Raw genomic sequence first — 15113 nt, 5'->3', positions numbered from 1 at the left:
TCCATGATGCTCCAAGATTTGGGAGCAGCTATAATGTTGACATAAATCTGTTATGCAATAGAATGCAACATTAGCATGACAAAGGAACTCCGCTGCTGTGGCCACCCCTTGTGGGGCTACCTGGCAGTGTGCTGCTGCTAGGGGTAGTTCGGTGGGAAACTGTCTTAACGGTGAAAACGTCCACTCAGGTTTTACAGTTTTTCTCACTGACTCCCCGTGACAGTTGAAACTCCGGCCAGCTCTCTTCTTGAAATTGTTCCCTGGCTCGGGGATGCCACACCACCTGCTGCCTTGCCTGCCGTTCTGACCATTCAGCAGTTTGCTCTTAGTCACCTGACCCTTAGATGTTTTTAGTCTTGAAGGTACTGCTTAGGGGACCCTCTTTTCCCTCTGCCCATTCTGCCTGGACAACCTCCTGGACTTTAGTTTACCACTATTGCCGATTCCCAGTTGTATGTGTCAGCTCCGGTCCCTCCTGCCTGCTGGCCACTTTCCTTGGATGTCCCACGGGTTCCTCACATTCCACAGCGGAGCCATTGTTCTCCGTCTTCTCCTAAGCCCCTTGTTCGCTTGTTGCTCAAGCCAGAAACCTCCAGGTTTTTCAGGACTCTGCCTGCCTGCGTACCCCATGTTCACTCCGCCTCCCGGATCTTCGAACAGTGGGTCAGCGTCTAAAATACCTCCTGAGTCATCCCCTCCTCTCATCCCTCCGATTCATGTCTTCACAATCTTCAGCTGGACTGCTTGCTGCGGGATCCTCATCTCACCTCCCTGCCTTTCGTCTCACCCACTGCCCCAAAAATACTCCCCACATTCTTGCCAGAATCCGATCGTGTTGTTCCTGCATATAAAGTCCTTGGACGACCCTTCCAGGGGCCACCATTTCTCATGTGGCACACGGGGCCCTGCGGGGTTAGGCTCCTGCCACCTCAGGGCTGCTTGTCCGCAGCCATATCAAGCGATTCCTCCAATGTGTCGTGTTGTTTCACATCTCTATCTTACTCTTCCTTCTGCCTAGAATATCCACTCCCTAACCCCACCCCTACCCCTGGCCTGCAGAGTCCTAGTGCCCCTCTAAGACTCTGTGTAGTCACCACCTCCTGTGTCTGTGACACTTTTCCCAACCTCCCTCCCCAGTGAAAGGCGGCATTTCTCCTGGGACCAGCACACCAGAGGGCAGGCTTTTGAGCCACTCTCTGGGTTCGCATCTCGGCTTCTCACTTACCGGCGCTATGGCTTAGGGGGGAGTACTTGACTATGCTGTCCCTCAGTTTCCTCACTGCTAAATAGAAATAATGATTTCCACCTCATTGATTATTGATTCAGATGTTGAGGTGTTAGCTTCTGATATTATCATCGTGTTGCATTGCGTTCATGTGGTTACAGTCTGTATTTCCCCCCCGCCCCCCCCCCCCCAGGCTCTAGCGCTTTTGAGAGTTGTGAACTGCTCTTACTCATCTTTATAATTCCAGCATTGAATCTGGTACATAATTCGTAGCCTGAAAACACTTGGGTGGGTAGGTGAGTGGATGTGTGAGTGAGGGGGTTAATGAACAAGTCTCACGTGCTTATCACATATTCTATTGACTAGTGGTGTTGAACATCTTTTTTAAAAAAATATTTTTATTGATTTCAGAGAGGAAAGAGAGAGAGAGAGAGACAGAGAGAGACAGAGAGAAACATTAATGATGAGAGAGAATCATTGATTGGCTGCCTCCTGCACACCCCCTACTAGGGATCGAGCCCTCAACCCGGGCATGTGCCCTGACCTGGTTCATAGGTTGAGGCTCAACCATTGAACCACACCAGCCGGGCTTGTGTGCTTTTCCTGTGCTTACTGCCCATTTGTTTATCTGTTTTGGAGAACTAAATCCTTTGCTTATTTTTAATTTGGGATTTTTTTTTTTTTAATTGTTGAGTCGTTCGAGTTTTTTTATGTATTCTGGATACCAGCTTCTTTCCAGATACATGATTTGCAAGTATTTTCTCCCATTCTGTGGTCTTTTTCATTATGTAGAGCTCTTCAAGCACAACAGTTTTTAAGTTTGAAGTCCAGCTTATCTTTTTCCCTTTTTCTTCTTTTGAAGTCTAGTTTATCTTTTTTCTTTTGTTGCCTGTGCCTTTGGCGTCATCCAGAAAACCCTTGCCTAATCCAAGGCCATGAAGATTTATCCTTAAACTTTCTTCGAAGAGTTTTATTGTTTTAGCTCTTGCATTTAGATCCGTGGTTCTCAACCTTCCTAATGCCGCGACCCTTTAATACAGTTCCTCATGTTGTGGTGACCCCCAACCATACAATTATTTTCGTTGCTACTTCATAACTGTAATTTTGCTACTGTTATGAATCGTCAAGTAAATATCTGATATGCAGGATGTATTTTCATTGTTACAAATTGAACATAATTAAAGCATAGTGATTAATCACAAAAACAATATGTAATTATATATGTGTTTTCCAATGGTCTTAGGCGACCCCTGTGAAAGGGTTGTTCGACCCCCAACGGGTCGCGACCCACAGGTTGAGAACCGCTGATTTAGATCTTCAACCCATTTTTTAGTTAGTTTTTATATGTAGTGTGAGGTAGGGGTCTAACTTTATTTTTTGCTTATGGATATCTATTTGTTGAAAAGACACCCCTCCCTCCCCCGAATTGACACTTGACATCTTTGTTTGAAACTGTAGCAGCAGCTGTATTTCTAGCTTGATTTGGCAGCCAGCTAGAGGGGTCGGAATTAAGGTCCTCAGATCAGCGGCTCCTTACACTCTTCTTTTGAGGCCTTATCTGTCATTTCTGTCATTTGCTTTGTTATTTTTTTGGATGTCTCAGCTGCCATCGAGATCCAGACGGGCTTGTTTTTCCATAGATTAGAAAAATGCTTCTCGCGATAGGAATGTGCTTTGGAAAGCACGGGAAGGTGGGCTTGTTTCAGTCGCATCCTGGCTCCGGGACTCGGGCTGGATTGACCCAACGTTTTTTCGGAGGGACACTGAGTTTGTGGCCAGTGAGGCCACAGGCCTGGCTCAGCGGCTGTTTATACCTGGCATTCCTGAGTGGGAGGGGAGAGGCCTATTTGGATCTTGGAATTTTTAAAATGTTGTTTATTCAGTTCTTCACCAAAGAAGCTAGTCCTTGGAAGTTGGCCCCTGCGCTGCCCTCTCTACCTGACTGGAAGCTCTGGATACCCTCCTGGTTGCTCATGTGACGATTGGAAGAGTGAGTTGTTAACAGGAGGTGGACTCTTCCGCGCTGTGAAGAGAGGGAGAAACCGTCCTGGTTTCCATTTCCCTGGAAGCACATGTGCTTCTCTGCACCTCCTGTTGGCGCCCACCATACTGTGGGTGTCGAGGCACTAGCTGTGAACCCCTCCCACGGGCGTGCGCACTCTGGGGGGCTCTCGCCCTCTTTGCCTTTAGTCCTGGGCTGAAGTGTTCAGAGCATGGCTTGAGGGCATGCGCAGCCTCTGCTGACTCTGCGACCACGGGCAAGTCACTGAACCCCCAGCTCCAGTTTCCCCATCTGAACAACAGCATCTCATTGGGTTATTATTGGGAAAATTAGGGAATATCACACGTGAAATATGAGCGCGATAGTGCGTACTCAGCAGATAGCCTCCACCTCTGCCGTCAGCGTCCTTGTCATTGCTTAGTTTTTAGGCCCGCGGTCTCTTATGTTCCATTCTCAAATCCAAAGGCTCTGAAAACCGATCTTTTTTTTTTAACTGCTCCTCTGGCAGCAAGACCTGACCTGCACAATATGTAGGCCAATTTGGCATTATCGCTGCGAAATGTGCCACTCGGGGGTGGCCCAGGCCTTCCTGGGATGTTGTGCAAGGACAGTGCAAGGAGACGGAGAGACCCTTCGCTGCTTGAAGGAAGAGTCGCCGGTGTGGAGTTTGCCCCGGAGGTGGGCAGGCATGGCCGAGCTGGGTGTGGCTTTGTGGGAGATGAGGACAAAGGGGTCAGCGGAGCCGGGTTTAGCATCCCCCTTCCCGCTGTGGAGTTCAGAGCAGGTTGAGCTGGATTAAGATCAGAGCAGCAGCACCTCGCGCAGTGGGCCCCACAGTTGTCAGAGGCCTTGCAGTCTCCTCGAATGCTACAGGCTGCTGGGAAAATAAAGAAAATGGATGAGGGTGAGGCTTTATTCACAAAGCCAGGTGGACTGTTTCTCTTCCTGAGGTGGTTGCACGTTTCCCGTGGGGTTGGGGCAGTGGTGTGTCATGGGAGGGTAAGGAGGGCCTCAGCACAGTCGTGGTCCTGTGACCAGCAATTAAAATGCAAAGGCTGGAGCTGGACTGAAGCTTGCTGAGTTGGCTGAGAAGGGGCTTTGAGTATTAACTGCCATTCATATCAGATAGTTTTGGGATGAGTCATGGTCTCTCTGACAGAGGGGTGAGCCATTCTCCAGCAAACGCGTGCTACTTAGACAAGACACACTCCGCATCCTGGTCCTTCCCTCTTCCGATCGTAGGTCGACAGGGGACCTCAGCAGACAGCGTTCCCCAGGGGCTGACCAGGAGCTCCACCACAGATTCTTGATTGCAGGAGGCTCGGGCTGGTGGCCAGCATACAAGGACCTCTGAGCAGGACACTGGCGCGTTCACTGTTTAACATTTAATCTACCTGCCGTTTCCTTCTGAGTCACGGGGGAGGAAGGGTTTGGAGCCCATTTCGAGAAGGTCTCGGAAGTCAGGGCTCCGTAGGGTTACTGTCTCATCCTCCTGGGGGTCTGTTTGGTTTATTGAGCACATTCTATGTCCATCGTCCTGTGGAAGGAAAGCGGTGACAAGACACCCTTGATCCCTGCCTTCCTGAGCCCCTTGTCTCAAAGGGAAGGCCTGCTGACAGGCAGGGATGATAAGTGCTGCGAGGGGCCGTGCAGGGTGGTCAGAGAGCCGTGGGCAGAAAGCAGTGGGTGGCTGGGGCCTGCAGGAAGAGCAGGCGGTAGCCGCGTGGTGTGGGGAGGGTGTTCCTGGCACAGGGAACAGGCTGACCGCGTGGCCCCGTGTGGCCTCTCGGGGGAGGCACAATCACAGGGCCTGCCCTCCAGCGTGGGGCCGCGGGAGGGTCTTGAGCCAGGGCGTCGGTCAGAAGCTGGAGTGGCCGCGGTGTTAGGTTCCTGGGGCTGCCATACGAAGAACCACAGCTGGGTGGTTTAAAGCAACAGCAACTTAAGTCTCTCGCAGATCGGAGGCCCGAAGTCTGCCCTCAAGGTGTGGACAGGGCCGTGCTTGCTCCCAAGGCCGTAGGCGAGGATCCTTCCGCATCTCTTCCAGCTTCGGGCACCGACTGACATTTCTCAGCTCCTCGAGGCATCCCATCGCCGGCTTCTCCCTGTGTCTTCACATGCGCTCCCTCTGGGCTGTGTCCAAATTGCCGCCTTTCACGTGGACACCAGTCATGTTGGGTTAGGGCCCATCCGATGACTTGGCTTTAATTCGGTTACCTCTGTGAAGACCCTGTCTGCACATAGGGTCCCATTCTGAGGGCCCGGGGTTCCACGCTGACATATATATTCTTTTGGTGGGGGTGGGATACAAGCCACCCAGTACTGCCGTCTGCTGGGGGTCTGGCCCGCCCTGCAGCCTCGCATTTCACCGGTCCTGTGTGTTCTCCTGCAGAACCGGGCCATAGGGCGGCCCAAAGGGAAGCTGGGCCCCGCCTCCGCGGTGAAGTTGGCCGCCAATCGGGCCACAGCGGGAGCTCGCCGGCGCCGGACGCGATGCCGCAAGTGCGAGGCCTGCCTGCGGACCGAGTGCGGCGAGTGCCACTTCTGCAAGGACATGAAGAAGTTCGGCGGCCCCGGGCGGATGAAGCAGAGCTGCATCATGCGGCAGTGCATCGCGGTGAGTGGCACGCGGGGCCTCCGGGCGCCGCAGGACCGGCGCTGCTCTGCGGTAGACCCGGCGCCCCGTCTACGCCGGCCGGTTTGTTTCTCTGCTTACAGAGAAGGTTCCCGCAGCAGCGCGCCCTCGGGGAAGAAAGGGGCTCCGATGAGTGCTGTTTTCAGATTCCGCAGGGCAGAGCTTCCTGCCATGGGCGCGGGCTCCTTTTTCTTCATCGTCTGATGGGCTTACACCTCCTTCCTCCCCTAGATGGCCGGGTGCTTTGAAGTCTCTGCCATTAGGGAGGTTAGGGCAGCCTATCCCGTCTGTGACCCCGTTGCCAGCATTTATGATCCAGCTCATGTAGGCCCTCCCTTCCTTCCTGTCCTACCTTCAAAGTCCGAGGTCTGGGTGGAAGGTCAGTGCTCCTCCTGAAGGGGCAGCCCCGGAGAAAGAGGCTGATTTATGGCGCTCCGGGCCGCTGCAGAGCCTGGCCAGCATGGCCCATGGTCTGCCTGTGGGTTCCCTCCCGCATGCACCCATGCAGTCTGCTTTCCCTGGGGTGCTGCTTTCAAGGCCCCGGGGTCCTCCCTGTGGAGGTAGGGACAGGATCCTGGGCGAGCTCCTCCCAAGGCCCAGCCTGGCATCCGCGAGCCTGCTGTGCCCTCCAAGCCCAGGGGCACCTCCCCCTTGTCCCTCGACAGGACACACTGTTTTGTTTTTTATTGTAAAAAAATACATAACAAAATTTACAATTTTAACTTGTTTTTTTGGCAAAATAAATATATTTTTGTGCTATATTCAATACATGTGTACAAGGATTTTTGTGGGGGGGTTTTTTTGGCATAAGAAACATTTTATTCGTACTTAAACTTACTAAAAGTCGATAAGCTCCAATAAATTATCACAATATATTTTCACTTTCTTTTTTCAAAATTTTATTGTTACTTGTACTTACTTCCTAAACAAACAGGCAAAAATCCACTCCCCGATCCACACAACCAAATAAACAGATATATCAATTTCAGTGCACAAATAAAACATTTTTCTTCTGATCAAACGGTGGTTTATGTTCACCAATTATTTTTTATCTCTATTTTTTTAAAAGGTTTTTTTTGGGATTTTTAAAATATAGTTTACATTCAATATTATTTTGTGTTGGTTTCAGGTGTACAGCATAGTGGTTAGACAATCATCTATTTTACACAGTGTCCCCCTGATATTTCCAGTACCCACCTGGCCCTGTATATAGTTAGCACAGTATTATTGACTATATTTCCTAGGCTGTATTTTACATCCCCATCATTTTAACCAGTTTTAAGTGTATAGTACAGTCATACAACCTATATGCCCATTGTTGTGAAACCGATCTCTGGGACTGTTTCATCTTGCCAAATGGAAACTCGATATCCATTAAACCACAACTCCTCTTTCCCCCTCCCCACTCGCCAACCCCTGGCAGCCACCTTTCTGCTTTCTGCTTCTCAGTAGGACTACTTTAGACGCTGCATGTGAGCGGAATCAGACAGGGTTTCTCCCTCTGGGACTGGCTTATTTCATCCAGCATAATCCTCTTACGGCTCATCCACGCCGTAGCCTGTGGTAGGATTTCATTCTTTTTAAAGGCTGCATGCTATTCCATTGTGTGGTCTCTACTGCATTTTCTTCATTCTTTCCTCTGTCCTTGGACATTAAAGTTGCTTCCACCTCTTGGCTATTGTTAATGATGCTGCGATGAGCATGAGTGTGCCGATACCTCTTTGAGGTCCTTTTTTGAATTCTTTGGTATATATTCCCAGAAGTGGGATTGCTGGATCCTATGTAGTTCTATTTTTTTTTTTTTTTAAGTTTTTGAGGAACCTCCACACTGTTTTCCATCATGGCTGCACCATTTCACATTCCCACCAACTGTGCATGAGGGTCCCGGTTTTCCCCATGTTTCTTGTTTTCTCCACAATTTCTCGTTACTTTCTGTTTGTTTTTATTTTATTAGAGTGGCCATCCCAGTGGGTATGAGGTGTGATATCTCATTATGGTTTTGATTTGCATTCCCCTGATGACGAGTGATATTGAGCTTCTTTTTGTAGGTTCGATACGTGATGTCTGTGGGGCTTTTTTGGAGAAATGACTTGAAGTCCTTTGCCCAATCTCTAAATTGGATTGCTTCTGTTTTTGTGGTTGTAGTGGGAGCCTTTTGTATAATTTGGACACTAACCGCTTACATAAATGACTTGTAAATATTTCCTCCCACCATAGGTTGCCTTTTCACTGTTGATTATTTCCTTTGCTGTGCAGAAGTTTTTAAGTTTCATTGCTTCTGTTTTTGTTACATGTACCCAGGTCATTTGAATGGATTTCAGGGAATTTGAGATCCCCCTTGAAATTAAATACAGATTTTTATCTGCGTGCGTGCGTGGGTGCATTTTTGTAGAGAGGTGGTCCATGTGACTTGTTGTGTTCTGTCAGGATTTAAGAGGTTGTCTGTAGAGGCTCTTGTTTTTGAAAACAGTGTCACCTAAAACTGGGTGTGCTGGCCATGACCTGGGACTGTCTTTTCTTTGTAGCCTTGTTTTTTCTCTTCCACCCTCTCCCTCCCGCCCAGTGTCCCAGGCTCAGTTAGAGGAAACCTGTCTCTGCTATCACCTATTCTATATATATATATATAATTATATATATATAATATATATATATATATATTATTGATTTCAGAGGGAGATAGAGCCCAAGCCAGTTTGGGGATAGAGTGTTGGTCCTGTAGACTGAAGGGTCCTCCCTGGCTCCTGCAGGAGACAACCAATTGATGTGTTTCTCTCACGTTAATATTTCTCTGTCTTACCCTCTCTCTTCTAAAAATCAATGAAAAATATCTTTGGGTGAGGATTAAAAAAAGAGAGAGAGAGAAATAAAACATCAGTGATGAGAGAGAATCATCAATAGGCTGCCTCCTGCACACCCCACACTGGGAATTGAACCTGCAACCCGGGTATGTGCCCTGACCAGGAATCGAACCATGACCTCCTGGTTCATAGGTTGACGCTCAACCACTGAGCCACGCCAGCCAGGCCTATCACCTATTCTTTGCGGTTCTGGTCCTAGGTCCGGTACCTGGCACAGTCGGTGCTGGTTGAAGGAAACCTCACATTTATGTGTCTCCTCCTTCCCACCCCGATGTGGCTTTTGGAACTGATTGCAAATGCAGGCTTGGCATGACGGCGGGGGCGGGGGGTGGGGGGTATGAGGGAGGCTCCTTACTCTTCTTCCAGCCCTTCCACTTTGTCGGATGTTTTACTACCCGTCTTCCTTTTCTAGGCCTTCTCTCTCCATGTGCCAGAGCCTCCCTCTTCCCACAGCAGCCTTCCCTTTGCCCCCTCTCCTCGAGGCTTCCCCGCAGACCTGATCCCCTCCCACCGTCCAGCACCATCTCCAGCTCCTGGACTTCCTCTCCTGGATCTGTGCTTCCTTTTGTTTCTACCTCCCATCACTCTTTCAGTCAGACGCCTACCCCATCCTAGACCAGCGCCCTCAGTGTGTCCCAATGCGCTCCCCTCTTCTCTCCTCTCTGAGCCCAAATTCCCTGGCTCTGTGCCTCCTCCAGCACCCGCCTCTGCTGCTCCCGGTAACACCTGTACACGACTCATCTCCGTTTCCCTAGAATTTCTGCATGATCTGCCTTCATCTTCCTAAAAACCTTGAGGAGCAGCTGTCTCCCTCATCACTGTCCCCCTCTCGGCCACTTGCTTCAGGCTTTAGCAGATGTTCCTTAAGTATTTGTTGAAGGAATGATGATTCTCTTACCTTCCTTATGTTCTATTTATTTGAATTTCAATGTTTGTGCCATTTTGTAGATTTTTCCCCGCTGGGATGTCCAGTGGCGTATATATCTGTATATCCCTGCGTATTCGAAGCTCCTCTGACTCAGTTTATTTTTTTATTTTTTAAATATATATTTTATTGATTTTTTACAGAGAGGAAGGGAGAGAGATAGAGAGTTAGAAACATCGATGAGAGAGAAACATCGATCAGCTGCCTCCTGCACACCCCCCACTGGGGATGTGCCCGCAACCCAAGTACATGCCCTTGACCGGAATCGAACCTGGGACCTTTCAGTCCACAGGCCGACGCTCTATCCACTGAGCCACACCGGTTTCGGCCTGACTCAGTTTATTAAATGTTGCCTGTGTGGTTCCTCTGGATCCCTGTGCCAGGTGCTAGGAGGCAGGTCTGTAGAAAGGCAGCGTGTCGGGGCAGGGCGTTCAACGGTCTTTCCCCTCTTCAATATCATTAGGACCCAAAGAGCTTTTGCTTATGTGGCTTATTATTAAAGTGACTATATTCAGAATTAACACTGAACTCATTAAAAAAATAATAAGAAATCCACTTCATGAAAACATAAATAACATTTTTATGAGAAGTAACTACATCTTCCAAACAAAAATGGTTAGTGGAAAGAATGGCAATGTGTTATGTTTCTGTAAATCTCTTTCATGCCTGGTCCGTTAGAAAAGACCTGGATGTTCGTATCTGTTTCAATATTCACTGTATTGCGATGTTTTAGAGGAACCTATGAGGACTGTCTGGCCTCACTCAGGTGCGTGGCTGAAAAGGCAGGAGTGTTTTTAACAGTCATTTCAGATCATCGTGGGTATTTTTTCAGGTATTCCACCCGCACTCAACCATAGCGGCTTCTTAAAGGTTAATTGTAATGTGGACTCTGAAACTGTTATCAATGAACTTTTTCGTAGTTACTTAAATGTCATTAGTTGTTCTTGCCCCTGAAATAGCTCATTTGCTCATAGATGATGTTGCAACATCATGCTTCAGCCATTTAGAAAATACTGGTGCCCCGAGTTACGCAGCTTTTCTAAATATTGGTGCACAGCGTTGTACGAAAAAAACAAAAACACTCAAAACCACATTTGCTAACACTGCTACCAATCTCGTCAGGAAGGTCTTTGGGAAGCTGTTGGGTTCATAGTGGCTAACGTAAGTTTTCTAAGGTTCTAATTTCTGTTTGAAAATTAGCATCGTACCATTTGCAGCCCAAGCTGTAAGTTATTTCTCTGGAAACGACAGGCTCCCTTGTTTTGTCTTTGAGGAGATAATGCCCATATCCGTGGGCTTTTCTAAAAGTCCTTCCAAGTAGAAGATGTTCTGGAGGAAGTGGCCAGCGAGCCCTCAGCTTGGCCACGTGAGTGCTTCTGCTTCAGAGGGCCCCTGCTTGGCATGCGGCAGAAGCACTTCCCTATTTTGTCACACAGAATGGTAAAGGGATCAAGGGCCAAGGTTTCACTTATTTATTAAATTTATCTTTATTGTTGAGAGTATTACAGATGTGTCTCCCCTCTGCCCCCAGTGACCCTCTACACCCTGCTCCCTCCCCTCCCCAGGCCTTCACTGCACTATTGCATGGGTTATGCATATATGCACATAAGTTCTTTGGTTAATCTCTTTTTCCTGCTCCCACCTTTCCCTCTGAAATACCTTAGTCTGCTTCATGCTTCAATGTCTCTGGATCTATTTTGTTAAGGGTCAGTGTCTTAATAAAATTAACCGTTTTTGCTGCTTCATCAAAGACACTCTTAAATGAAACTGATCTTTTTAATGACTGCGTGGCCAGGAGTAGCTCAGTGACCGCAAGGGCACGGTGAGCCCTGCCCTGTCTAGTGCCATTGCCCAGCAGCGTATGCTGTCAACACTGTGAAAAAGGCAGATAACGTCTTAGTATTGTTCTTTTTTATTTTTTTAAATACATTTTGATTTTAGAGAGGAAAGACGAGGGAGAGAAACATCAGTGATGAGAGAGAATCATCGATTGGCTGCCTCTTGCATGCCCTCTACTTGGTATGGAGCCCGCAACGTGGTCATATGTCCTTGACCAGAATCGAACCCGGGACTCTTCAGTCTGCAGGCCGATGCTCTATCCACTGAGCCAAACTGGCTAGGGCTTAGTATTGTTCTGAAGGGGGTTTTGACCTACTTCCCAGTCCTCCTTGTGAAGGTCTTGGGGACCCCGGAGTCCATGGCCTAGGCTTTGATACCCCTGGGGAAATGCTGCCTCAGCCCCCACAGAGCTGGACTCACTCCCTGACCTCCACGTTTCAGATGAGCCCGCCTTCCACCCCTGGCCCTGGCCCTGCTTGCTGTATTTTTCTCCATATCCCTTGCCACCATTTAATATACTGTATTCTCCACTCTGTCCTCCTCCCTCCAGTAAGATTCAAGCTCAGGACGGCAGAGGCGTTTATTACTGTACTCCCAGCGCTACGAGTAGTTGGTACCTGGCGCACAGAGGCAGGAGTGTTAAGTCTTTGAATGAGTGACTGAATGAATGAATGACAGTGGCAGGCCGGAGGAGAGTAGCTCATGCCTTTGCCCCGTTCCCCATGGGGTCCCGGTCTCTGTTGACTTCTGCTCTCCCCGGTTCTCCAGCCAGTGCTGCCCCACACCGCCGTGTGCCTAGTGTGTGGCGAGGCGGGGAAGGAAGACACGGTGGAAGAGGAAGAAGGCAAGTTTAACCTCATGCTCATGGAGTGCTCCATCTGCAACGAAATCATCCACCCTGGATGCCTTAAGGTGAGCGGCCCCGGGGGCACCTGGCTATGCTGCTCGACACCCCTCCTCGGGGCCTCTAGTGTTGGTGAAGCTCGGGGGGTAGGGGACACTTAGACTCCTCCATGGAGGGCCCTCACATCGGGGGCATTCTGTGTGTCAGATACGAGCTGAGGGCAAGAAGGGTCTGGAGCAGCTCCGACCTCACGCACAGGTGCAGGGCTCCCCCCACCCCAGGCAGTACCTCACTCAGAACTACAGAGTTTCCAGAGGCTCCACCTGGGCCAGAGGGAGACGCTGGCTGGTCAGGCTGCTTGCTGGGACCCTGGCTCGGGGCTTCTGACCGAACCGGGGCCTGGCCAGGTGAGGGCCATAACACTAGGGCAGCCGTGGGCAAACTATGGCCCGCGGGCCGGATCCGGCCCGTTTGAAATGAATAAACTAAAAAAAAAAAAAAAAAAGACCGTACCCTTTTATGTAATGATGTTTACTTTGAATTTATATTAGTTCACACAAACGCTCCATCCATGCTTTTGTTCCGGCCCTCCGGTCCAGTTTAAGAACCCATTGTGGCCCTCAAGTCAAAAAGTTTGCCCACCCCTGCACTCGGGGGTTGTGTTCCCGGGTGCCGGGGACCTGCCCTTGGTGTGTACAGCAGGGCTGCCGTCTGGGGGCGACCGTCTGGGGGCGGCCGTGCTGTACCTGCCCGTCTTGGGCAGCAGGTTCTTCCTTTGAAAGGAAGAGACTGTTGTGGGCTGGCACACAGCTTCTGTCCCAGGAGAATGTCGACATACCTGGCACCTCCCTGTCAGCTTGTGTGCATCTGTGTGTTTTAAAGAGGTCAGGGTGGGCCTGCCCCAAATGGTACCTCGGCCCTGAGTGTCCCCTTTCCCTGGATGGCCTGACCGGTCTGTTGTGATGCTCACCGCCCTCTCTCTCTCTCTCACACACACGGACTTTCACTCTGAAGGGGACGCTTTGCTATTCCCAGACTTTGGAAGTCAGACCACCACGTCTTAATTGCCTGGTTACTTCTCTCTCCCACATCAGCAGCTCCTCCAGGGAGGGGACAGCCGGTCTGACTTGCTCACACCCAGCACCGCCCAGTACAGGGCTAGTGAATGAATTCAGAGTCACCTGTCTTAACCACTCTTGTTTTCTTTTAGCCAAAGATGGGCAGGAAATGGCATTGGGGGGAACTGGGGGGTGGGCACTAATGCTCCTGGCAGGAGTGGCCTCTTCCAACCCCCTCCCTGTTTGCTGACTGGCTGTCCCTGGCAGATTAAGGAGTCAGAGGGCGTCGTCAACGATGAGCTTCCAAACTGCTGGGAGTGTCCGAAGTGTAACCACGCCGGCAAGACCGGGAAAGTGAGTGCCGGGCTCCCAATCCCAGGGGTCAGCCCGGGAGGGACGGGCGGACCTCGGCCTTGCCAGTCCAACCTGTGCCCACATGGTTGGCTGGTGGGTGCTCTGGGCTCAGGGCAGGGCGCTCGTCCAAAGATATACAGTGCGCCTGTCCCTTCTCTCTTTTTGGCCTACAAGCAAAAGCGTGGCCCTGGCTTCAAGTACGCCTCCAACCTGCCCGGCTCCCTGCTCAAGGAGCAGAAGATGAACCGGGACAACAAGGAAGGCCAGGAGTCGGCCAAGCGGAGGAGCGAGTGTGAGGAGGCGCCCCGGCGCCGGTCGGACGAGCACCCCAAGAAGGTGCCCCCAGACAGCATCCTGCGCCGAAAGTCAGACGATGTGCACCTGAGGAGGAAGCGGAAATACGAGAAGCCCCAAGAGCCGAGTGGACGCAAGCGAGTACGTCCTGGGAGGGGAAGGGAGGGGCGGGGCGCGGGTGGCCCAGCCGGTCCCAGGGGCAGGGGGCGGGGGCGCAGGGCGTGGGTGGGCCGTGGGGAGAAGTCGGGACCCTGGCCTCTGGCTATCCTGAGAGCCCCGCCCAACAGAAAGGAGGGGGAAACTCGCCAGTCACTCCTCTTCCCACCCCTTTAGGCCTCGACTCTCCAGACGTCCCCTGGTTCCTCCTCTCACCTCTCGCCGAGGCCCCCTCTAGGCAGCAGCCTCAGCCCTTGGTGGAGATCCAGTCTCACCTACTTCCAGCAGCAGGTGCGCCCACTTCGCCCCGCCCTCCCGACGCCCTGGGGACTTGCCAGCCCCAGGCCACCCCTCCACCCCGACCCCGCCCCCCTGGTTCTCCTGCCCCGGAGCTTCCCAGGCCTCTGCCCAGATCACTGGCTCGGGGTCCCGGCGCGGGGCCTGGGAAGCTGAACTGTGGCGGGGCAGCCCTGCGGATCTGGGAAACCTCGGTGGCCCCGCTCCGCCCACTGGCCCTTCCAGCATCAGCCACCAGGTGGCGCCTGGTTCTGTTCTCCCCGCTCTGGCCGGAAAGGCTCTGCCTCCAGGACGCTCCCAGGGCCAAGTCCACCTGAACGGGCCACTGCATATCTCTGGGCCTGGCCAAGGGTGGGAGGTCAGCTGGGTGGGAACAGTTGGGCCACACTACCCTGCCCCCAGCCTCTTCCTTAAAACCAGCCGGCAGGGCCCCCCCCATCAGAGTGGGTTTCGGGGGAGGTGCCCCTCCAGCCCCTACTCTAGAGACCACGGACTGGTGGTGGGGCTGGGTGCAGAGGGGACCAAATCCTTCGAGCCTGGGAGCAAGCTCTGCATTCTTTCTGTTCTGTGACAGCTGAAACCTGGCAAAGAAGATAAGCTTTTCAGGAAAAAGGTACCCACTGTCC

The 15113-nt window shown here is 51.3% G+C and overlaps 1 protein-coding gene across 3 annotated transcripts in view; it reads left to right on the top strand.

The window, feature by feature from the left end:
• The window catches only part of KDM2B (lysine demethylase 2B), a gene marked incomplete at its 5' end in the record, with an annotated part of 90589 nt that overhangs the window by 70510 nt on the left and 4966 nt on the right, over positions 1-15113 (top strand). For all 3 annotated transcript variants that reach the window (XM_081114126.1, XM_081114127.1, XM_081114125.1), the window contains 6 exons: positions 5620-5844; positions 12253-12396; positions 13654-13740; positions 13915-14175; positions 14368-14481; positions 15062-15100. In XM_081114126.1, the coding sequence (XP_080970252.1) occupies positions 5620-5844; positions 12253-12396; positions 13654-13740; positions 13915-14175; positions 14368-14481; positions 15062-15100 (870 nt within the window). The remainder of the gene's footprint in view (positions 1-5619; positions 5845-12252; positions 12397-13653; positions 13741-13914; positions 14176-14367; positions 14482-15061; positions 15101-15113) is intronic.

Source organism: Myotis nattereri (assembly GCF_964212035.1).
Source record: "Myotis nattereri genome assembly, chromosome: 19".
Taxonomy (NCBI): Eukaryota; Metazoa; Chordata; class Mammalia; order Chiroptera; family Vespertilionidae; genus Myotis; species Myotis nattereri.
Note: the sequence above shows the minus strand (reverse complement) of the source record. Positions and strands in the feature narration are given on the sequence as shown.